Source organism: Xiphophorus maculatus, chromosome 4, assembly GCF_002775205.1.
Source record: "Xiphophorus maculatus strain JP 163 A chromosome 4, X_maculatus-5.0-male, whole genome shotgun sequence".
NCBI lineage: Eukaryota > Metazoa > Chordata > Actinopteri > Cyprinodontiformes > Poeciliidae > Xiphophorus > Xiphophorus maculatus.
Window position 1 is genome coordinate 118,724 of NC_036446.1, and position 22,941 is coordinate 141,664.

The 22,941-nt window shown below is 42.4% G+C and overlaps 1 protein-coding gene across 1 annotated transcript; it reads right to left on the reverse strand.

The window, feature by feature from the left end:
* Positions 1-6,260: 6,260 nt before the first annotated feature.
* On the reverse strand, positions 6,261-8,558 carry LOC111608451 (chymotrypsin A-like). The gene is made up of 7 exons (XM_023332858.1): positions 8,447-8,558; positions 8,156-8,259; positions 7,407-7,486; positions 7,261-7,339; positions 7,009-7,189; positions 6,568-6,701; positions 6,261-6,486 (listed from the first exon to the last, which is right to left on the reverse strand). The coding sequence occupies exons 1-7, from the start codon at positions 8,496-8,498 to the stop codon at positions 6,325-6,327; spliced, it is 792 nt and encodes a 263-aa protein (XP_023188626.1). The 5' UTR covers positions 8,499-8,558; the 3' UTR covers positions 6,261-6,324.
* Between the last annotated feature and the right edge of the window lie 14,383 nt (positions 8,559-22,941).

Genomic DNA, 22,941 nt, shown 5'->3' on the forward strand with positions numbered 1-22,941 from the left:
GACAATAAACACAATAGACGAAGACAATAGGGTTAGGGGTTAGTTCTTTTAGATAAAGAAGTTTTGTAACATGAACCTTAAATCAATAGGTTGCTGTTTCAGAATTTCCCATTTCAATCATACGCCCAATCCTATTGGGTGGTATTCATTATACCACCTTAAGTTGTCAACAACTTAAAGTGACCAATTTCAATGGAAAATAAATCCTGTTTGTATCGGAGGATAAAATAAGATAACATTTAGAATAGGCCATGATGAAAGGCCAAGTCTGCTAAAGACCACAATTTCTTGATTATCATTAATAATAATCCCCCCTTTTATGTAATTCCGGAGTATTTATAACCAATCAAGATTTCCTAGCATATGGATTTATAACATTTGTATATGCTGGGATCTGAGGTTTTTGGCTCTTTGTTGGAAATTTTCTGTTGCCTGCTGCTTCTCTCTTCGTCCACTAGATGGCACCAAGGGACTGCAACACCTGGAGACTGACAGGTGTCAGCGCACCTGGGATCCATCGCCTGATCATCCAGGGGGACATGAGGAGCAAGAAGCTGCCAGCACTTTATTAGTTAATTTTACCATCACATGTAGGAATAAAAGGAAATGAGTTGGCAGATAAATATGCAAAACAAGCTACAAAAAGTTGTTATATTGATATATTGGCACCATTCAGTAAAGATTAAATCAAATCTATTATTAAACAAAAGGTTAAGGAAAGATGGCAGAAACAGTGGGAAGAAGAAAGAACTGGCAGGTGGTGTAATGAGGAGAACAGGATGAAATGGAAAGGAGGAAACCAAAATGTCCAGATTACGTTTTGGTCATACAGGGTTAAATATTACTTTATTTAAAATGGGAAAACATCCAACAGGAAAATGTGATTTTTGTTTTCAAGAAGAGACAGTAAAACATGTTTTTTGTTCTGTTCTAAATATTCTGTTGAGAGACTTGAACTAGTATGTAGATTACAAGAAAATAAATTAAAGCTAAATATACAAAATATTTTGGACAAAAATTCTACTTCTGAATATTTTTGTTCTTTAATGAAACAAGAAAACAAAATTGATAGAAAGGATATAAGTTTTATACATTTATTTTTGTGGGAGAATATATATGTAGCATCATGATCCACACTCCATTCCAGTAGATGGCGGTAATGCACATCAGTAAGTTGCTTGCCAACCGCTATAAAAAAAGAAGAAGAAGACTTTGACGCCTGAGTGTTTGTCAGTTTTGGTACTCTGCACCCCTTTGAGTTTGCTCTCTAAGTTTCCCAAGATTACATCAAGTTTTATCTTTCTGTTGCCTCCTCCTCAGGTGTTTCCTCCTGATGCCTCAGACTATTGTCCACCTGCGTCTGAGTCCCTGGGTTTCTGGATTCCTCCCTCGTGACGCCGTGGATTGTTTACCCACTGGTTGCCTGAGTCCCTTTTCACCTTTACAGAAGAATCATTGACACTTCCTGGTTTTCTCTGCTGGCAGTTGGATCGCTCCTCGTTCCTCCTCACCTGAACTTACCTGTCCTCCTTCCACCGCAGCCTCTACCATCTGAACCTCACACAGGAACCCGGCTCACTTTCAATGACCTCTACAAAGAGACCATACTCCCAAAGACCACAGTACTACTTAGTTAATTTGGGCCTGCTGGATTTGCTGTGTGATATCTACATACCTGAAAGAGTTCTTCTGGATTGTTCATGCTCAGCTGGCCGTTTTGAAGCATCTCCTCGCCTGCAGGTTGGAGCCTGCCCTGCCCTCATCAGCGATCAGAGCTAAAGGACGACCTGTCAGATTACAAGTAGTGTCTGCAGCGTCAGATCACTTCCAGGACTCCTCAATCCCCATCACCTCTCCCGGGCGGAAATTCCCATCCAGCTAGTAAGATCTTTCCACAAGTCCCTGTTCCAGTTTGTTCATTATACTCACTTTCCCGATCTGTCTCGATCGTGTCGGTCCTTCCAAGCCTGGCCATCAACAGATCCATTCATTGCATATTTAACATTGTTTTCCTTAGAAATAAATCCTTTAAACTATCTGGTTTCCTGAGAGTATCCCTGCATGTGGGTCCAGAATATTACCAACATGATACCTTTTGTTGGGTGCTGGAGTCTGGTCTTGTGGGGAGCTTTCTTCTTCTTCCACCAGGAGGAGCCATGAGGTTGCAGTCTGTTGGAGGGTGGCCCCTGCACACCTGTGCATAATCGGCACCATCACCACCAGGATAAGAGGAGCGGGCGGCCGGTTCTCCAGCGCTTGAGTGTTAACCTCTAACGGTACTCTGAGCCCCCTGAGCTTAATCCTCTGTGTTTTCATCCGTGCTCCTAGCAACCTGAATTTATCTTTAAATTTCTACTTGCAGGAATACGTCTCGTGGTGCCGTGGAGAAGTACCCTTTGTGAACCCACGTTCAAATCCGAGACCCAAGAACCTCAGCTGAAGAAATTCCTGGAATACAATCTAAACTGGCCGAGACCCGCTCCTCACCCTACAGACTACCCTCTGACTACCTGCCCGCCCTCCAACGGCTCTCCCATCTGCGACCTCAGGGGATCCTCCAGCCATCGGACCCCTGATCGGACTCCTCCTCCTCCTGTCAGCTTCCCAGGCTCCAGTACCCCAACATCAGTTTTCCCCCAGCGGACGCACCTCACCCACTAAACTCGTTCCTGAACTAGTTTGTTTCAGTTCAATATTTCACTTACCTTTCCTTTCCCCCTGCCTTCAGCGCGAAGACGATTCTTATCCATTGGCCCCAAGACATTTCACATACCACACCAGATATTTATGGTTTAAAAGAAAATAGACTTTATTTATCTGAGTCATTTTCCATCTCCTATTTGTGTCTCTGCATGTGGGTCAAACATGTAGCTTCAAACATGACACCTTTCACACATTTTATTTCTTTCACAAGAAGCTACAGGATGAAGATCCTGCTTCAGTCTGACCAAAACTGGCTGAAGCTATTTACTGACCAATGAACTGCTTCATAAAAAAACACACACAACTTCACTTTCAGTGATTTAAGGTGGTTTTTCCACGTCTGTAGATCTTGAATTTTAAAATAATCCATCTGAATTACATCTTTTTAAGATCACCCAGAAGCATTGATTCATTTACTTATTTTACAACAAAGAATAAACTAAAACGTAATTGATGAAATAAAATGAACCACAAAAACAAACCCAAAAATCCAGAATTATGACATTTTCTGCTGTAAGACTAGTAATGTTGGAACAAGAGGAGACCCAGAAAATCTGGAAACCACTGTTCAAAAATATTTGGTACTAAATGTTGAGAAGTGAGACATTTTCTACCTGCTGCTCGTCGTTCTCTCGTCTCCTCGGGTCCATTAATGTTGTGTGTAAAAGTGAAACCATAAAGACAGCAGTCACTGTTCAACTTCACAATCAACCAGAATTTATTCAAACAATCAAGTGCATAAAGTCACACCAACATCTCATCATGGTCACCAGAAACCAAAGCCACAAAGAAGAAATTAATTACCTTAGAAAAATACAAAGAAGGCTCCTTCAGAGACACTGAGTGGCGTTCAGACAGATCCAGTGATCTGATTGGCTGGTTTAGCTCCATTCCTTTTATATCCAGGTGTTTCTACTGTCTGATGGTCCAACATAGTTTAGACTCAACCAGCCGTAATGTTGCTGTTAGCAGCCAGAGACCAGGCAGGTTTTACCGAGGCCAAGATGGATCCATCCTGCTGATCCTCCTGATCTTTACCAACAATAGATGTTTATTTCATACAGAAACATTTTATTCAAGAAAGTGGAACCAAAGTTTATCAGCTATCTGTGTTTTTCAGTTCAAACTGGTTCACACTGGTTCCTGAGCCCACAGAGCTCTGCTGACCTCTGACCTCTGACCCAGGGCGTCAAACAGCAGATTTGATTATAAAAATTAACATGTTTCATATAATATCTTCAAACTCTTATAAAACAGTCATAAGCAGTCTGTTTTTGTTTTGGTATTTTGGTGTTGTTTTCAATACCAAAACATCTTTTACACTCAATATTATCTGATTAGTTTTAGACTTCCTCAGTTATAATGAACTTAAACAATTTCCAGATTAATATATGATTTATACACTCTTAAGAATGTGATCCAATATAAAAACTACTGATTAGACTAATTTTAATCAAACCTAATCTTAACCCTACCCATTATATCTAAGAAAAATGTTCTACTGATTAAGTTATATATTGATGAAATCATGACTCTAAATCTAACCTAAATTGATGCCGATTCAAAATCAGTCTATTTCAACAAAGTTGAACATCATTAAAACTAGCATAATTAAACTAATATTTCCAACATATGTCAAAAAAATAATCCATGGACCAAAGTTGACGTAATACCCAAGTTTATTGTAATTGGTGTGTTTTGTTTCTGGCACAGATTTCTGAATTCTTGAATTTCTGGATGCCATCATGTACCAAGTTCACTATGGGAGAGTGTGTTTGACTCCAACTGCTATAGTTTGTTATATATATACATCTTAAGATGTGAAGAACCTTGTACAACCAGATTAAACTTATTTCGTCTCCCACTTGTTGCTCATTACTATTTAAAGGCTCAAACACCTGATTAGCATCTGTTTCTCAAGCATTTTACATATAGATTTGTAATTTATTAAACCTAGATTGACAGAAGGTTTCTTAAATAAAGATTTAATTCCAATCTTACACTGTAGTAAGGGTAAATTAGTTCTATCTAAAATGGGGGCAGTATTTAAAGGAAACACTTCTTTAAGCCCTTAACCTGCATCAGAACGCCCCCATGCCGTTTCTCCATTGTTTTACTCAGGGTGAGATTTAAGGGTTTTCTTAAACCCTTAAATCTCACATGTTGGGTTTAGGTTTTCCTTCTTTAGTGGATCCAGTTCAGTTATTTCTTAAGTCCTTCTAGCTTTAGTGTTTCTAGTTTTCTCATTTTGTCACTTTAGGTTTAGTTAGTCTTTTTGTCCTGCCTTCTTTGGTGATTCTAGTTAAATTATTTCTATTTTCAGATCTTCTACTTACCCTAGCTCTACGTCCCCTAGTTCTTCTTATTGTTAGATCAGCCTTCTTCCTGTTTAGGTTTATTTATGTTTTTCCCTCATGTCTTTTCGTCTTCTAGTTTATCAGGGTTTCTTTAGTATTCGAGGTATTTTCAGCTCCCTGCTGTTTCCTCTGTTTTTCTCCTCAGCCAACGACTCACACCTGGAACCAGTTATCTCATCTCGTTAGGCCCGTTGTCCCAGTATTTAAGCTCCTCTGTTCCAGTCACAACTCGCTGGTTCGTCTCGTCACCCTTATCGTTACTACCCATGTCTACCTGTTGGTCCAGGAAGCTTTATTTTTTGGTTAATTTTCTTCATTAAACATCCATTTATTTCTACGACTGCTGCCTGCTGTGTTTGGGTCCTCTGCCACATCGTGATTCCCCCTTTTGATTGACATTGCATTTTACCAATAATGTTATGAAATGACTTTTTCTGAGCCAATAAAATCCAGAGAGCGACTTGAGTTCGTTTTGATATGCCTGTATTCTTTCTGGAATATTTCTGACTGGTCAACTCGGAGACTAAATCTAAAGCCACCGATGTGTAGCCAACGCGTGGCCTGTCATAAGGATATCAGGCATTTTGGGGTTTGTGTTGACATGAATCCACCAGCTGCATGCGTAACCACGCGTAATGTGTGCGTCAGGCTCTGTGCGCCCTCGTTCGTAACGGTGTTTACAGGACTTTTTCCTCACCAACCACGATGTCAGAACGGGTCAAACCTGGATGTGTTTCTTCATCAAAGTTTCACAACTCCCAGGAGTGGATGATTATGGCCGTAAGAGTTCTGACAAGTTTTGGATCTGAGAATACCGGAAACTTTTAGTCGTCTGCTGCTACAGTCAGAGCGACGGGGTACAGCGGGAACGGGGAACGGGGGGGAGGGGCCTAGTGTACCGTTAAAAGCTGAGTTTAGGGCATTAGAGGCTACATCTGGGCTGACACCCTCTGTGTCCCCCCATTATATCGACCTGAGTATTTAACACTCAGATAGAAAAAAAATCTGAGGTCTGATTCAAACATTGCAAGTAAAGACTGGTGGACGGGAAAACGACAAACAAATGAAAATTTGGTGTTTTGCATAGAGGGAAAGGAAAACTAAGGGTCAGAAGTTTCAACGAGCTGCTCTGTTTAGGGGAAAACGCGCCTTGTGTTGGTCAAGATGAGGGTCTGCAGGAGAAGAAGACATGGCTGCAGGTTTGGTCAGTTTCTGTGTTTTATTGAAGATCAGGCTAGAAGCGGAGGCCGACCGCTGAGCACGCTCAGTTGGCAGCGATGGTCTGGTCGACCCAGGCGCGCAGCTCGGTGACGCGGGCGTAGACGCCAGGGGAGCTGGTGCTGCAGGTGCTGCTGCCCCAGGACACGATGCCCACCAGAGTCCAGGCTCCGCTCTTCTCACAGACCAGAGGACCTCCAGAGTCACCCTGAGGAAAGAAACCCAGCAGGCTGATGAAAACCGGAGGTCAGACCGGATGAACAGAACCGGGTCAGAACTAAACTCCCACCATGCAGGAGGAGGCTCCGGCCGCTCCGGCGCAGATCATCAGGTCGGTGATGTTGCTGCCCCAGTAATTGCTGCAGTTAGCATTGGTGAGGAGGGGCAGAGCGGCCTGCTGCAGCAGAGCGGGGGTGCTGGGGGCTGCAAAACACACAACAGTTACCAGAAAGTTCAAACTCATTAGAAACTATTTTCCAAGTCAGGAATTATGAGACTACAGTAAAGATATGATTATTACTCAGGAATAAAAACTACTTGCAGGGTTCTTAATTTCAACCTGGATGATGAATTAAAACATTTTTATAGTGAATGAAGTGAAACTTTGAACACAAAACAAGGTCTGAAAAATATGACAGGACCCTGTTTTATAAATTATTGTAAAGTTTCTGTTGCTTGCAATCTCTTGATGATTCTCTCATAATGCTTTGTGAGCGTCAGCAGCTGTTACCGTTGTAGCGGGTCAGACCCCAGCCAGAGGTCACACACATCATGCCTCCAGGGAAGTTATCGGAGGACTCAGCCAGGCACACGGGGGAAACCCGCATGTTGAGCTGGGCGGGGCTGGACAGCTTGATCAGGGTGATGTCGTTATTGATGGTGAAGCTGTTGTACTGGGGGTGTCTGAACACCTGGCGGGAAGTGACACGTTAGGAGTGGCAGGTTAAAGGTCAGAGGATGTGAAGTGAAGGGTCTCACTTACCTGGCCGGGAGAAATCACCTGGATGCTCTCTGCGTTGGAGGAGCGGTCGTGCTCTCCGAGGACCACGCGGTCGCTGGTCCTGCAACACACCAACAGTTTGATCTCTTCTTCTTTGGTAAAGCAGATCTCAGGTGTGTGACGCTTACCTGATAGTGCAGTGAGCAGCCGTCACCACCCAGTTCTCGTTGATGAGAGAGCCTCCGCAGAAGTGGAAGCCAGTGTAGTCCTGAAACAGAGGTCGGTCCCATTTTAACAGCTGTGCAAGTTGTAAGAACACTGCAGCCTGACAGGTCGGAGGTCAGCTCAGACACGCGGCGGATAAACTACGAGGAGGCGACGGCCGCACGTCAAGGTCGCCGTTTGACGGCAAAGAGCAGCCGGGTTGATATTTTCCAGTCCTGGAAAAATCAGAGGATGGATGCGTTTCTTCTGACAGCAGCATGTTTGCGTGTGTGAGATCTCTTCCAGCCTAATGTCGGACCTGGACCTGCCGATGTGGCCTTGAGGTCGGTGATCAGTATGCGACAGGCTGATGCAGAGCACGCCAAGATGCTTGGAAGAATTGCAAAGCAGGGTTATTCCACCAAACACTGATTTCTGACGGTAAACATTAGGGGCATGCAGTCTAAGAAAGATCAACTTTTATTCTTTGAGGTTGGAAAATGCAACGTTTTTGGCGTCTCCACCATTTTAATATTGGCTTCACATCCTCCAAAGTTCAGAAATGATCACATCTCCATAAAGTTGTTTAGTTTAACTGATCATCTGCAGGACGGTGAGGTACCAGCAACAATTATCGGTTAGAAAAGATTTCTATGTCAGAGATTGTTCCTAAGAAGGAGGCGAGCATCCCTGAAGTTAACAGAATAAAGCATCTTTGTTTGTGGGAGTTTACCTGAAGAGACACCTGCCAGGGCCAGGAGTGAGGCACAGCCTCCTCACCGTTCACAATGCGGGCGTAACCGGTGATGACGGGAGTGATGGCAGGTGAGCCGCAACCTGGTGACATCATCATTACATCATTACCAACAACAATTAGAAACAAACTCCTGACACCTCAGGAGAATGACGTGTTTCCTCTCCCTTCGACCGAAGCCGGACGTCTTTCTAACTTCGTGCAGCGTAGGCAGTCTGCAGACGTCTACGCTCGTCTCTGAGCGACTCTGCTGATGAAGGCCGGTCTCACCGTAGGCGGCGCCGACGAAGGCGAGGCAGGAGAGGATCCACAGGAAAGCCATGGCTCGATCATGTCCACTCCCTTTGGGCCCGCTGCTTTTATACAGCAGTGGAGCGATATGATTGGACGGGACAGCAGGGACATCTTATCAGAAGACAGTGGGAGTTTGGACAGGTGTGGGTATTTTTCCACCTGAAGAAGCAGGAACACGAAGGTCAGAATGAGACCATAAGGCTGGAAGTTGAATTAGTATTAAAATCAAACTGTTACCAAAGTGAAGCTGGACGTCACTTCATCACTGAGTTCTGAATAAATACCACCAAATAATTGGAGCTCAAAGCTCATGTTAAGTGATATTGAAGTAAAGAGAGTATTATCAGCCAATCAAACATTCTCCCTGGGGATTCTGCCAAACGGTGGATCCAACAGGATGAACTTCAGCCCAGATCTTGAGGTTCTGACTTCTCCATTGCTGTCAGATGAAACGGAGCCAACTTTCTACAGTCTGAGTCTCTGTTGGTCTAACAGCTTCCAGAGGACTTTCCGTCTCCCAGCATGAACTCGTCCACCATTGGTCTCAGTGCCTCCTGCTTCCTTTTCCTCCTGCTGAAGATGTTGTGGTCGCAACTCTTCCACTTCCTTTCTGGAGGTTTTCACAGATGCCTTGTGTTTCCGTTCCTCAGCTCTCCAGTGAGGGAGTTCAGGTGTTTCCTGAAAAAACCCTGCTGAGGATCCCTCAGTGTCTCTGCTGGGCCCCTCCAGGGGTCCAGGGCCCATCTGGACTCCTAACCAGGCTCACCATCCGTTCTCTAAGCCTCAGCCTCCTGAAAACTCTTTGACCTTCAGACTCCATGACACCTTTGCTTCTTGTTTTGGTTTCTGGCTCCTTTGAGTCTTAGTGGAGTTCCCTTTGTGGTAGTTAGTCTTGCTTTATGCTTTGATATTTTCCACCCTGCCTCAGTAGTTCAGCTCCCGTTTTTGTGTTTGTCATTGCTGAATCTTTCTGTTCAGTTCCTGCGTTGCATGATCAGAGGATCTTCCTCCTCTCAGTTGTTTTTCTGAAGGTCTCTGTTGAACAGTTTTTTCTGCATTTGGGTCCTTTCAGACGTAACAATATGGACCTGATGTTCTGCAACATCTTTCAAAAAGAAGATCATGTCATCTAGATGGATGAAGAGAAGATGTTACAGACTCAGAAAACATAATTCACAAGGTCCTGGAAAACAGCAGGAGCATCTGTTAACAACCATGAACAAGCACCCCAAGTGACCCGCATGTATCTCATCTCATTTTCTGGAAAAGACAGTAGGAGCTAGATCTGCTTCAGTGGGTGTGAGGAATTGTTTTTATTGGCTATAATATGACAGATTGTCCCTGCAGCTGGGGATTTCTCTACGTATTTCTCCATAGCATCTCTTTCAAGTTTAGACAGATTGTAAACCTCTGCTGGGTGCTAAAGTGGTTCCTGAAAGAACATCTGTGGGACAATCAGTGGGTCTGTGGGGTTCCAGGTCCCTCACAGACTCTGGGTGTTCACAACGAACACCTTGTGAACAGTTCCTTTGGACAGATCACAAGCAAGAAGAGTCACCTTACTGAATCATTTCACTGCAGAGACCAGTTGATGCTTGCGTTGTGTTTCTGGAACTACCAGCATCCTAAGACAACAAATGGTCTCATGTCTGATGAGTGACAGCTGAGAGACTTTCCATCCAAAGACAGGACCGAAGGGATCGGACAGGTTTGGTGGGAATTCATTGCAGTTTCACTGGTTCTACATGGAGCAGATGTTGCTGGGATCCATGAGAGTTTGAACAGGGAAATAGTCGTAATGTGTCAAGTTATCCTTTGATGTTTAAATGGGTGCTCGTTGAATTTATCTCCACTTTCTCTGTGCTTTTTGGAATAATATGTGATTATTGCTGATAGTGCAGCTGTTCTCAGCTCAGCCTCCTGAATGTTGACTCTGTTATCGCTGTGTCCACAGATCAGCGACACGTGGGAATGTGCTGGGAGTAAAGCTCTCATTTAGCCAGAATACATCCAACATTTCCCAGCACTGTTTTAGAAAAATGATAAAATGACCTTCATCAAAAATCTGAGAAATGAACCAGTTATATGGGAATAAAATCATGTCAATATTAGTCAATTCATCCGCATAACAAATATTTTTGTGATTCTGCATCTTCAGCTGAACAGCTTCGCTCTGACGTTCAACTAAAGTTCATTCAGCAGGAAAAACTTTCACGTTCTTGTTACATTTCGTTTTTACCTGCTTAGTTTCTGAAAGTTCAGTTGAGCCAATCAGAGAGCTTCATGTCAGGTCAAGTGACCCATGAGAACACAGCTTCTGCCTCAGCTCTGATAAGCAACTGACCCCAGAGCCAACGGCTGCTCTGATTGGCCGCTGGCTTCAGGAGTTGCAACAGAAAATCATCATCATCATCAGGTCTGACTAACAAATCAAGGCTGCTGCTGGAGTTCTGACTAAAACCAGGAAGATAGAGACACACCCTACTTCACCTGGTTCTACACCACCCGGTTCTGCTTCACCCGGTTCAGATCAGATCAGATCAATGCGTCTGGACTTTATTGAAGAAAGCTTTTGGTCGGATATCCAGACAGCAGGAGGAGGAGCCTAATTCATTTAGAATTTCCTCTGGGCTTTTAGGGTTTAGCAGTTGAAATAGAACCATTTTTTTCTGCATTTGTTATGTAATTTGTGTAGCATTGCTGCTGGATTCAGTCTGGATGTTCAGATTAATCCTCTGATTTTTTTGTAACCTTTTCTCCAGTTTGCAACAAGCAGTTATATCAAAGTTAATCAGCAGAGGGCATCAGAGTGCAGATCTGCCTGCATTAGCAGCTCGGTCTGAAGAACAGATTCATGTGAAACTGACTGATTTTTTTTTTTTTTTTTTCAGTTTCTCAGGTCAAACCGTAATAATTCAGAGCTCAGAGACAGGAAGTGACTTTGACTCCTGCAGAGGATCAGAGGAGATCGAACATGTTAGAAAAGACTGGAACAGATGTTTGAAACGGTCCCCTAAAGTCTGAGGAAATGCTTTGATAGTGTTGAATTTCCATGGTTTTTATGTTTTCCCTTAGTTGTCTTTCCATCATGTATTCAATTGGTTTTGTCATATTTGATCATGGATTAATCCATGTTGTTGTGTTTCCCATCAGAACCATGTTATTCTAATGAAGATGTTTCAGGGTTAAACTCTGAGCAGAAGGCAGATAGTCTGAGTACAGCCACCCAGCTTCCTGGTACTCTGGGTTTTTGTTTCAGAACATCAACCAGGCAACCCAGTTCTGAGTCGGGTCTGCCCTGAATGGTTCACCATGGCAATGGGAGAAAAAAACAAGCCTGAAAGAATAAATTTCTCACCAATTAGAAATCTTAATGACAGCATAAGGAGAAAATCACAACATTACAACAGAAGGTGCTGGGACCTGCCCAGATTATTCCCTGTATCTATTCATATGCATTCCTTATGATGACCTTCGTTTAATAGTTCTCTGTTGTGAAACCAATTGTCAAGGTGGGTTTCCAAAATCCCCAAATGTTAATCTTTGCTGACGACGATACTTAAAATGACATTTGTTAACTTATTTCATATGCTACCAGTGTTAATATGTAATATCTTAAGTCCCTTTATTGTGATTTTATAAGACATGAAATGAAGAAGAAGAATGAAGATTGTGATGCACTGTATGATTATCCTGCACATCTATTGTACAATCAAATCATGGCAGCAATTCATCTGGTGGATTTGGAGTTCTGCGTCAAAACGCTCTTTCTGGACATCATGTCTCCTTCTCAGACGACGAGTCAAACAGAAACACCTGAACAGGTGCAGCTTTACAGAGAAAACCACAGGGGCAATCTGGAGATCTTCCTCCAGCGTTCCTTCAGTACTTCCCACTGCCACTTTACTCAGTAAGCTGTCAGGATGTGACTTTGTTCATGAGATTAAAGCCAGTGGGGCCAGACTGGGAGGCTGCAGCGGCCCCATCCATCTCTGAATCTCAGAGCCGCTGCAGCAGCATCAGAGTCAAAACAGCCTTTCTTCATCAGGAACCACCATGAAGACCACAGGCTGCAGATAAAGTCCAGTTTTTATTAACATTTTTCATTTTCACATATATTAACATAACAGGTCAAATTCCCACCCACCCTAACCCGCACAAAATCGGCACATCATAAAACGGTTAAGACAACAAGGGATAAATACAACAAAAATTGATCCAAATCTTTCCACAAGTAATCAAAAAAAGACAATTACACAAACGACTAAGCAGTGGCAGGTCTGTCATTAACAGTCTTCCTTAAATTTCATTGAACACAGAGTCCTTCTTCCAAAATCTCAGAATCAACCTTTTAGGAATCACCATGCCAAACAAAACAGCCATTTTCTCACTTTTAGTGGCTGATTGCAAAGCATTGAAGGGCCCCAGGATGGCAAGAAGTGGTTCTGGGTCCCATTGTTTATAAAAACTGTAAAAAAAAAAAAAAAGTATAAGATTTTCTTCCAAATGAGTGAAGCTAAACACAACCAGAAGGAGAATCACGTTACCAATAGTAGCCTGACAACAATTACAAATTGGAGACACTTGTAAAGAAAGGGCTCAGTTTCTCCCTGGAGTCTGTGTGATGTTTTGAACTGGATGAGATTGTGTCTGGCATTGACTGAACAGTTTTGTACACTTCATCAGGCATCTGCTGCCCTAACTCATCCGCCCATGCTGTCTTCATTCTGGTTGTGTCTACAGGCATAATACTGAAGACCTTATAAAAGTACGACACTGCCCCCTGATTGACAAGGTCAAATTTATTTATTGCCTCCAGGGTTTCATGCTTGGTTAAAGCTGGTACATTTTTCCTAACATAGTCCCGGACCTGTAGATAAGTCCGGGTGGCACAGATGAGCTGAAGGCTAGGAGCTCAGAAACTGGTAGCAACTGGGACAAATGTAGAGACATGTGACACAAACAGACGACTGGATAGGCGAGGAACGACAAGGAATCAAGAGACAGCTGGATTTAAATACACAGAGGGTAATCAGGGAACACGAGACACAGCTGGGAGCAGTCACAGGTAGACGGGACAACACTCAAAAAACACAGAAACCTAAATTAACACAAAGGAACAAAACAAATCCTGACAAGCTAAGGGACAGGAGATGTTCTGATTAGTAATGTAAATAAATTATTTCTATCCATTTTGTAAACGGGTCCAAAACCAACTTTTTTGAGGACATACATCATATAAGACCATTGTACTTGATCAAGAGGACGTTGTGCACCTAGCAAAACAATAGACTCATCTGAATGATATGAATATAACATATTGAAAAACGGCACAGATTAAAAACATATGCCAGTCTGATCCAGGTGGATGAGTAAACCTGTGTATTTTTTGAATCTATTGGCTAAAATTTCCCCAAGGATTTTGGTTTCTAGAGAGAGAAATGAAATTGGGCAATGGGATGAAACGACCTCTGGGTCTCGGCCAGGTTTAGGAATGAGCGAAACATTGGCTCTGTATGAAGTGGGAGGCAGTCTTGTCACTTGTTTAGTGGTTTAACATACGCAAAAATAGAGGCGATAATTTGAGACTGAATACTTTGAAGAACTGGACACTGAAGCTGTCAGGACCTGACGCTTTGTTGCTGGGAAGGGTAGAGACAACAGATTCAACTTCCTGTAAAGTTATGCTGGCTTCCAGAGCTTCAACCGAATCTGATGGTAGTCTCAGCAGATTCAAATTTTCAAAAATTCTTCCCATATTTCCAATGTCCAATTTTCCCTGTGACTGATAAATAGATGTCTGCAAAGCAGTCATTGATTTTATCCGGATCTGTGAGTAAAGTCCCGTCTTCAAGCTCAATACGAAGTTTGGCTCCAGAGGTCAGCGATTGTTTAACAGCTGATGGGGTTTGTCACCTAACTCAAAGTGTCTTTGTTTGACTTGTACCAGTAATTTAGAAACGTTTCTTGACATAATGCAATAATATTCATATCTTAGAGCTGATATTTTATTGAGTGTATCTGGACACTGCTTTAATTTATTTGAGTTATCTAAGTCAGCAGGTCATCCATCTCTTCCAACCTCGTCTTGGACTCTCTGCTTTTTGCTGCCTCAAACAAAATTATACATCCCCTTATTACCGTCTTCATTGCTTCCCAGAGCATTGAATCATCCTCATCCCCCTTCTCATTACAGCTCAGGTATGACTTCATTTTGTTTGAAATATAGGAGCAAAATTCCTTATCTTTCAACAGAGTTATTTAAGCGCCAGTTCCACCTTCCCTTTTTATAATCCAATTTAAGATTCAGCCACACAGGAGCGTGATCTGATATGTGAATATTGTGGTATTTGCAGCTTGATACTGATGCTACACTCCAGAATCCAAGAAGAAGTAATCAATCCTAGAGTAGGACTTATGTACTGCGGAAACGTTCGGCAACTTTAGCAGTTGTTTTCTTAATATGGCTTTCCTGGAGAAACCAAATATCAGCCTCAGTGAAGGCAGGTGTGCTTATACTTTACCTCTTTTTAGAGGGTTATTTATCCCTCCAACATTCCAGCTCATCAAATTAATCCTGCCCTTACTATATTTATCTGGATCGGTTCACATTCATTTGTGTGCATTTTAGTAACTAACTTGCATGACTGTGAAACTATTCAGAACATGAAACAGCCCCTGCAATAACATAACTAACCCTCTCCGCTACCAAACATAACTGCACAGAACCAGGGGCAGTTATGTTTGCCCCAACCTAAAGCCAGACCCAGCCGTGCACAAGACAGTTTGCAGACAAAGTCCGTCGGTTACCATTCTCTACTTTCTCTTGTATGTCCACAATACGACCGCAGTGAAGTTAGTTTCAAGTTGGATATTGGCGCTCCACGGTGTAAGCGGCGTTTAGCTAAAGGTTGATCCGATTTATGAGCGCTAATGTCGGCCAGCCGTTCTCCACCGCTCCCTCCCCAAGCGCTCGGAGGTTCACTTAGGGACCGTCAACAAATTTCCGAACCAAACACTCCTGTCAAACAAATGTTAATAAATGCCTTGCCTTGTGACCAACTGACACAAAAAGTGCTAATTCATGCTTTTAAACTATTTTTTAGTCAAAATTTAGTATTTTTCTTCAATAGCTTCCAATTCATGTCACCTATCGACTCAAAATCACTTTGAAATTATTCAAATAATCTGGATTGAAGAGGCACACTAATTTTTATTCCATTTTAGTAGATTTTTGGCATTTTATCTATTTTTTTAGTTAAAATTTTGTGGTTTTCTTCAATAGCTTCTAGGTCATGTGACCTATTGACTCAAAACCAGTGTGAAATTATTCTACTAGTCTGTGTAGATGATGCACACTCATTTATATTCCTTTTTAACTATTTTTTTTATTTTGGGGGTCAAAATTAGTATGTTTTCTTCAATAGCTTCCAAAGCATGTAACCTATTGAATCAAAATCACTTTACTAATCAGCAGAGATAAGGCACACTCATTTTATTCCATTTTAACTCATTTTTTTGTTTTTTGGATAGTTTTTTAGTCAAAATGTAGTATTTTTCTTCAATAGCTTCCAAGTCATGTGACCTATCCCCTCAAAATCAGTGAGAAATTGTTCTACTAGATGGGAGGGATGAGGCACACTCATTTTTGTCCCATTTTAGATATCTTTGAATTTTTAAAGCAATTTGAATTTACGTATTAAAAAATATGATTGGTGTTTAATAGCTTACATGTCATGTGACCAACTGACAAAGCATAAACAGGGTTAAATGGAATAAAAATGAGTGTACCTCATCTATCCAGTCCAGTAGAATCATTTCACATTGATTTTGAGTTAACTGGTCACATGACCCATAAGCTATTGAAGAAGAACCCAGAAGACCTGACCAGGGAGGCGTCCAGGAGGAATCCCAATCTGATGCCACTGCAAGAGGCTCCAGTGCTTCTATCCTGAGTCGGTTCCGGATCTCTAAGGGAGAAGACACCCTGTGGAAAAAAGTCATTTTGGCCGCTTGTGTCTGTGATCTTGTTGTTTCAGTCAAGACCCCTAAATCTTTGTGTTTTGATCCAGCTCTCTCTTCACCATGACAGACTGGGACAGCGCCAGTTTCACTGCAGCCAGTCCGTCTATTGATCTCCTGTTCCATTTCTACCTCGTTCGTCATGTTATGGATTCTGTCTTTTCCTCTGTCTCTTTTAGCCTCTTTCCTCTGCTCAACAAGCTGCAGCTTACATAACCATGTTTATGTGTGACTGCTGGCAGTCATATGTAAACAGACTGAAACTGATTAGACTGTCCTTTAGGGAGGGAACAGATTGAAGAGAAGAATAAAAAGCTAAACTCGTGCTACTGTAACAGAGTTACAAATGTGTTTCTTTGTTAAATTATTATTTCTTATTCATTTTATATTGAGAATTTGTGAATTTTACCTTATTCAGTTATTTTTATTTATTTTGTTGTTTTTGCCTGCGGGGGTCGCCCTTCTGCTCTCCGCCTCGTTTGTGTTTCCTGGGCTTCCGTAGTTTATTCCAGCCCTCGTAGCTCCTCTGCCCCCCCTTTTTCCTCAGAGCGTTGTTCCGCGCTGCTGTGGAGCCGGAGTGCAGGGAGAAGGAGTTGAGGAGGTTGTTCATTTGTTTTCCCTTCTTCCCCCAGAATAAAAAAATAAAATATCTGGTTGAGACCCACCTGAACGACTTCTGAGACTCATTGATGCCACCTGTTACACTACAGTCTTCGCCTCATTGGTTCCATCCATAAGGTTTGCAGAGTGTAACTCTGTGTCTGATCCATCTGTATGAAATGTATGGCTTGTAACATTTGATCATCTTTCGGCATTAAAGATGTTCTCTGTTTTTATATAACCAAATCTCATTATTTCCCAAGGTAATTTACACTCAGGGGTTCTGGTCGGGTCCTGAAACTGCTAAACGAACCTGGGTGGTGCACAGAGACAGAAATGAAAGAACTCCAACAGTGAAGGAGTTGATTCATTTACTTAAACTCCTCCACTTGGGTCAACACAATCTCCCCTGACCCGGAGAAGGCACTCTACCCTTTTCCAGCTAAAGACCATGGCGTCGGATCTGGAGGTACTGATCCCGGCCGCTTCACACTCTGCTGCGAACCGCTCCAGTAAAGCTGTAGATCACGACCCAATGAAGCCAGCAGGACCACATCATCTGCAAAAAGCAGAGACGTGACCCCAAAGCCACCATATGGACCAAAACGGACCAAAACGGTTATATATGGACCAAAACGGATCCCTTCAAAAGCCCGGCTGTGCAGAACGTGGCCTCGGACTCAATGTCCCCCAAATCCAAAAATCTAATCAAATTTTATTTGTATAGCACATTTCAACAATAAGGCATTTCAAAGAGCTTTACACCATAAAAGCACAAAAATACAGTCATAGAAACACAGCCAACAACTGAAACATTACATTTTGTCGCTCCATATCAGATCATTAAGAGACAAGCTTACGACGCAGAGTTTAAGCTCCAGGCGATCAGTGACGCAGTAAAACACGGGAACAGAGCAGCAGCAGAGGATTTAACATGAACCAATCAATGGTTATAGTGGAAGTGGATATATATTGTGATTTGATTTACAGTAACAGTATCAGACTGTTTTTTACATGTTTATTGAATCGAGGAAAAGTTCCCCTCCACTATATGTTATACCTTGCTGTTGTTAAAAGATAAACTGTGTCACGAAAATACCACTTTACCTTTACCTCGGGGAAAATAATAAAACAGCTGTTTATTCATTTTGGGAATGAAGGGAGTTTTCAGAACGCTGGTTTGTAATCTATAAATAAAGTTTGACTGACCTATCTGACTGTTTTGTCGACATTCCCTTTAGTGCAGCTCCATCTAATGGATGCATAACGTAACCCAGCCTCTACAGTAGCGGCTATTCTATGCGCCTTATAATGCGGAAAATACGGTAATTTCAAAGTGATTTTGAGTCAATAGGTGACATGAATTGGAAGCTATTGAAGAAAAATACTAAATTTTGACTAAAAAATAGTTTAAAAGCATGAATTAGCACTTTTTGTGTCAGTGGGCTCTTTGCTCCTCAGCTTCCGCGTTCAGGGAAAAGCGGCTCAATCGTTTCCGATCTATTGAAAACGGCTCTTTCCACTGGGTGTTAGCAGGGCTTGTCCAAGGTAACAATTAATGATGAACATCGATCTGAAGCCCCGACAATAAGCTGGAGAAAGGTTTTAAGATGTTCGCCTCGTTATACAGATACGAAGGTGAGTTTTACTTTCTTTAAACTTTGTGGCTAACATTAGCTTTAGCTTATGCTAGACATTTTTCTTATAAAAATGTGCTATTTAAGTGTCTAAACATTTTTCATCCATTCTAACGGACAATATTTTACCTTGTGTTCAAGTATATTACGTGGTTTATTGTCGTTAGTGTCAGAGACCAAGTAACGGGGATTTTACGGTTCAGGCTTTTTGCTTCTGAGGAACAGCAAGCCCATAGCTTAACAGTAGAGCAGCTCTGGTGTCGGAGTTCTAGTTCAGCTGACTGTTCAGGTTCAGAGTTGTTGCTTTTAGAAAAATATGGCTGTGTTCCTTAAAGTCTCCATGTTATTTCACTTTATTAGTTTAGCATGTTTCTAGTGAAGCAGGACGGTGTTTCCAGCAGTGTGTACAGGCGGATCAGTAGCTCGGCTGTCTGGCTCTGGTCTGCTCTCTGGTTCCCATAAACTCTTTCAGGCTGAATACAGAAGTGAGTCCATGGAAATAACACAGGAGGCTCCTTTACCTTCTGCTTTAGGCTGAACAAGTTGATCCGGAGTGAAGTGAAGGCTGTAAACTTTGCTGTGCTGCGTTAGCTTTAACTGGTAGCCACGAATATTTACAAGCCACCGTCTTCTTAATTCAGGACCGCTTGGAAATCCATGAAAACTTAAAAGCCCTTTATATTAGGAAGACAATAATGTTCATAGTATTGTTTTATCTGCGTCTGAAATAAGACTTTGTCTTTTCTAGCTGTCATGGTAACTCAAAGCGGAAAAGAGAGCCCCATTTGCGCATGCGGTTGTGACGTCAGCGCAGCAGGTGCAAAGAGCCCGTTGGTCACAAGGCAAGGCATTTATTAACATTTGTTTGACAGGAGTGTTTGGTTCGGAAATTTGTTGACGGTCCCTAAGTGAACCTCCGAGCGCTTGGGGAGGGAGCGGTGGAGAACGGCTAGCCGACATTAGCGCTCATAAATCGGATCAACCTTTAGCTAAACGCCGCTTACACCGTGGAGCGCCAATATCCAACTTGAAACTAACTTCACTGCGGTCCACAAATCATCCAGCTTAGCTTGTGGCTGAGAGCACCGAGCAGCTAGGCTATCGTGTCGCTTCTCCAGCTCTGAAATCCGTCTATCCTGACACGACGGCGGCTTCGGTTGATGTCACACAGTCACAGATGCCGGAAAGCGCCGCTTTGAGACTGGAAATTGATCCACTGAGCTCCGCGAACCTCATGTCTACCCTGCTGCAAGCTTGCTAATGGCTGCTGGGATGTTAGCATTAGCCACCTCGAAGCCTGCTAGTTTGGTCCGGTGGTCCAGAGTCTCATCCCCCGAGCCTTTGTCATCTTGTGCTTAATGTGGCACACTACACCTATGTTAAGCAGAAGTTTTAAAGATTATTTAGGGTGAAATAATGAAGTGGAGCTGGAGCTTCCTCAAAACACGTCCACGTCCCAAAGTCCAGCTTTTGGCCATCTCTGGATGCACCAGGACAGACGGTGAAGGAGCTTTCCATTCGCGAGGAGACATCCGGTCAGGAGCAGAAATAATGGAGCGGTCATTTATCAGAACAAGATGTTTAATGTTTTATTTGTCAAGATACAAAAATTAAGGCAATAACTGACAGAACCCTAAATTAAGCTGAAGATGTCTGCTGTAATCCTCTAAATATCTGGAGATGAAACAGATCAACCCCAGCTGATCGATAACAGTTATCTTCCTCCTGCTCCTCTTCCTCTTCGTTTGCCTTGTTTTTGTGTCAGTGAAGTAAAATGACTGTTCATCAGCAGCTGGTTCCGTCTCTATGGCAACCAGTCCATCTACACAAGTACTGATGATGAATAACAAAGTCAGAAAAGGTTTGTCAGGGAGGAATAAACAGTGGAGGCTGTTTCCATCTCTGTCCCAGATCAGATAATGATTTCTGTTTGGCTTCTTCAGCAGTCGTCCCACACACACCCACTCATGTCATGTTCCTCTGATATCATAAAGCATTAGACAGGAAATGAACTCCGCCGACTGTAAACAGGTCCGATCACCTTCTGTCATCATGAACACGTCTGAGTTAATCATGTTAACTTCCTGTTGGCTGTGGAAGGAGAAACCTGCTCCGGGTTCTCCCTCACATCTGATGGACAGGATCCGGCGCCGGGCTTTTCCTGCTGGGAACCAGTAAGGCCTGACTGGGGAAATGTCCTAAACACATTTCAAGTCATTCAAAGATTAATATCTGAGTCCAAACATCCGTCTTTAATCCAACTTCAGCCTCTTCATAATTTCAGCTCAGAAACCTGAAGGACATCCTGTCCTCATGTTGGCATGGAGACAATTCATCTCCATATCTGAGGGAGTCTCTGGCGGCTGTAGAGGAGAAGCTCAGGATTTTTTTCTACTTCTACCTCCCAACCCTCAGCTGAGTGAAAGAACCAGATCATGAACACAAGAAGCTGAAATGGGTTCCAGAGAAGAGCTGACTTCAATATGCAGGATTCCTTGTGCTGAGCTTCTGGTTTCAGCTCCCAACATGTTGGCTTTGACTCTTATTTGAGTTTTTCTCCCTGGTTTGTGGATCTTGTTTGTAATGTGATCGTGTTTCCTTTAACCCCAAACTAAAACGATCAGTCCTCTCCTGGTCCACATGTCTCACCTGGTTTCCGTTTTCTAGAGACGGGACATCCGAAGCCAGACTTCTTGTGAGGTCTTGCTGAAAACCATGTGACTGACAACATTGCATGGGACACTGTCTGCTTCATTTTGTGCGTCGGTTTTCAAAGTAAAAGCGCGATGAGTCTGCTGCTTCATGGGTTGTTGTAGGTCAGTGGTGTCCTGCAGTGGGTCCTGGAGGGCCGGGGTCCTGCATGTTTTAGTCTCTCCCTGCTGGTAGGAACAAGTCAATGTTCTTCATTAAACCAGGGAGAGAACTGAAACATGCAGGACTCCGGCCCTCCAGGACCCACTCTGGGCTCCACTGTTGTAGTAATTTGGAAGTATGTGTCTTCAGCAGTGGACGCCTTAATGGAACATTGACCAACATATTTAAATGAGTGTCCCTTTAAGGAAGACACTGATTAAAGTGGAATGTTACTGGTTCTATCAGTTGTTGACTGCATGTGAACTTTAACACCAACTCAGTCCTTTCACTCGGCTCATTTAAGCTTTTAGGTCAAAATGAGCTACAAGCATGTGGGATATGATTAGCATGTTGACTAGCATTATCTATGGAGTTTAGTTTTATTACTAGTATGTTGACCGACATTAATATACTCTATTCAATGGTTAATGTAAATTAGTTAATAAGCTACTAAAGTTATTTAAAATGCTAATGTTGACTAATCTGCAAATTACAGTAGCATGTTAGCATGTCGCGTACGGTATGTATAAAATTCTATGAAACTGCCCTTTAAATATAATCAAGACGTCTCTTTGCTTTGCAGCAATTTGCCAGAAAGCTGCAAGTCCCAGATGTATGAGAGGTAGATTTTCAGAACCCAGAGAGGAATTTCTATGTTTTCATGTACAAATTGTGTAGAACGAGAGACAATCAAATGAGTAACAAGAATTTGTTCAGGAATCTACAGAATTCTTCAAAAGGTTTAATATCTGAAATGACCAGAAGTCTTTTTCCAGTAGAAGCTGAATGTTCTGATTAATTGTTGAAATGGGCCGAAGTTACAAACCCTAAAGCAGAACATGGAGGAGAGAGAAACACAAACTACTAATAAGACCTAAAGGAAGGAGACACTTCCATAATTATTGATTTGTAACTATAATCTGAATTGATCAACTGAATTGTGAATCTCCTGATTCTGTTCTGGTTCTGGTTCTGCTTCTGTTCTGGTGAATCGGTTGAGCACAACACATCACAAAGGACACTTCTCACCCCGGACCTTCTCTGTTCACACTGCTGCCTTCAGGCAGAAGATACAGAGCAACCAGAACCAGAACCAACCGTCTCAGAGACAGTTTCTACCCGACAGCAATAACTAAACTAAATGCAATCAAAAACAACCATTAATCATCATGAATGATGTTGTGAGAATGTGGCTGTTCTGATTTTTTTTTTTGCCAGTTTGTTGATTCTTGCGTTGTGTGTGAATTGTGAGACAGTTATTTTTTGTTTTTGGGCATGTGCACCGACTGATGGCACCTTTTGAATTTTGTTGTTCTTGTGACAATGATAATAAAGATTTATCTTATCTTATCTTATCTT

Coding starts and splice junctions, on each gene's coding strand:
- LOC111608451 (XM_023332858.1), bottom strand. CDS start 8,498: ATGGCTTTCCTGTGGATCCTCTCCTGCCTCGCCTTCGTCGGCGCCGCC. Junction 7,190..7,260: donor AGGTGATTTCTCCCGGCCAG/GTAAGTGAGACC, acceptor ACTTCCCGCCAG/GTGTTCAGACACCCCCAGTA. Junction 6,702..7,008: donor GGGTCTGACCCGCTACAACG/GTAACAGCTGCT, acceptor TGTGTTTTGCAG/CCCCCAGCACCCCCGCTCTG.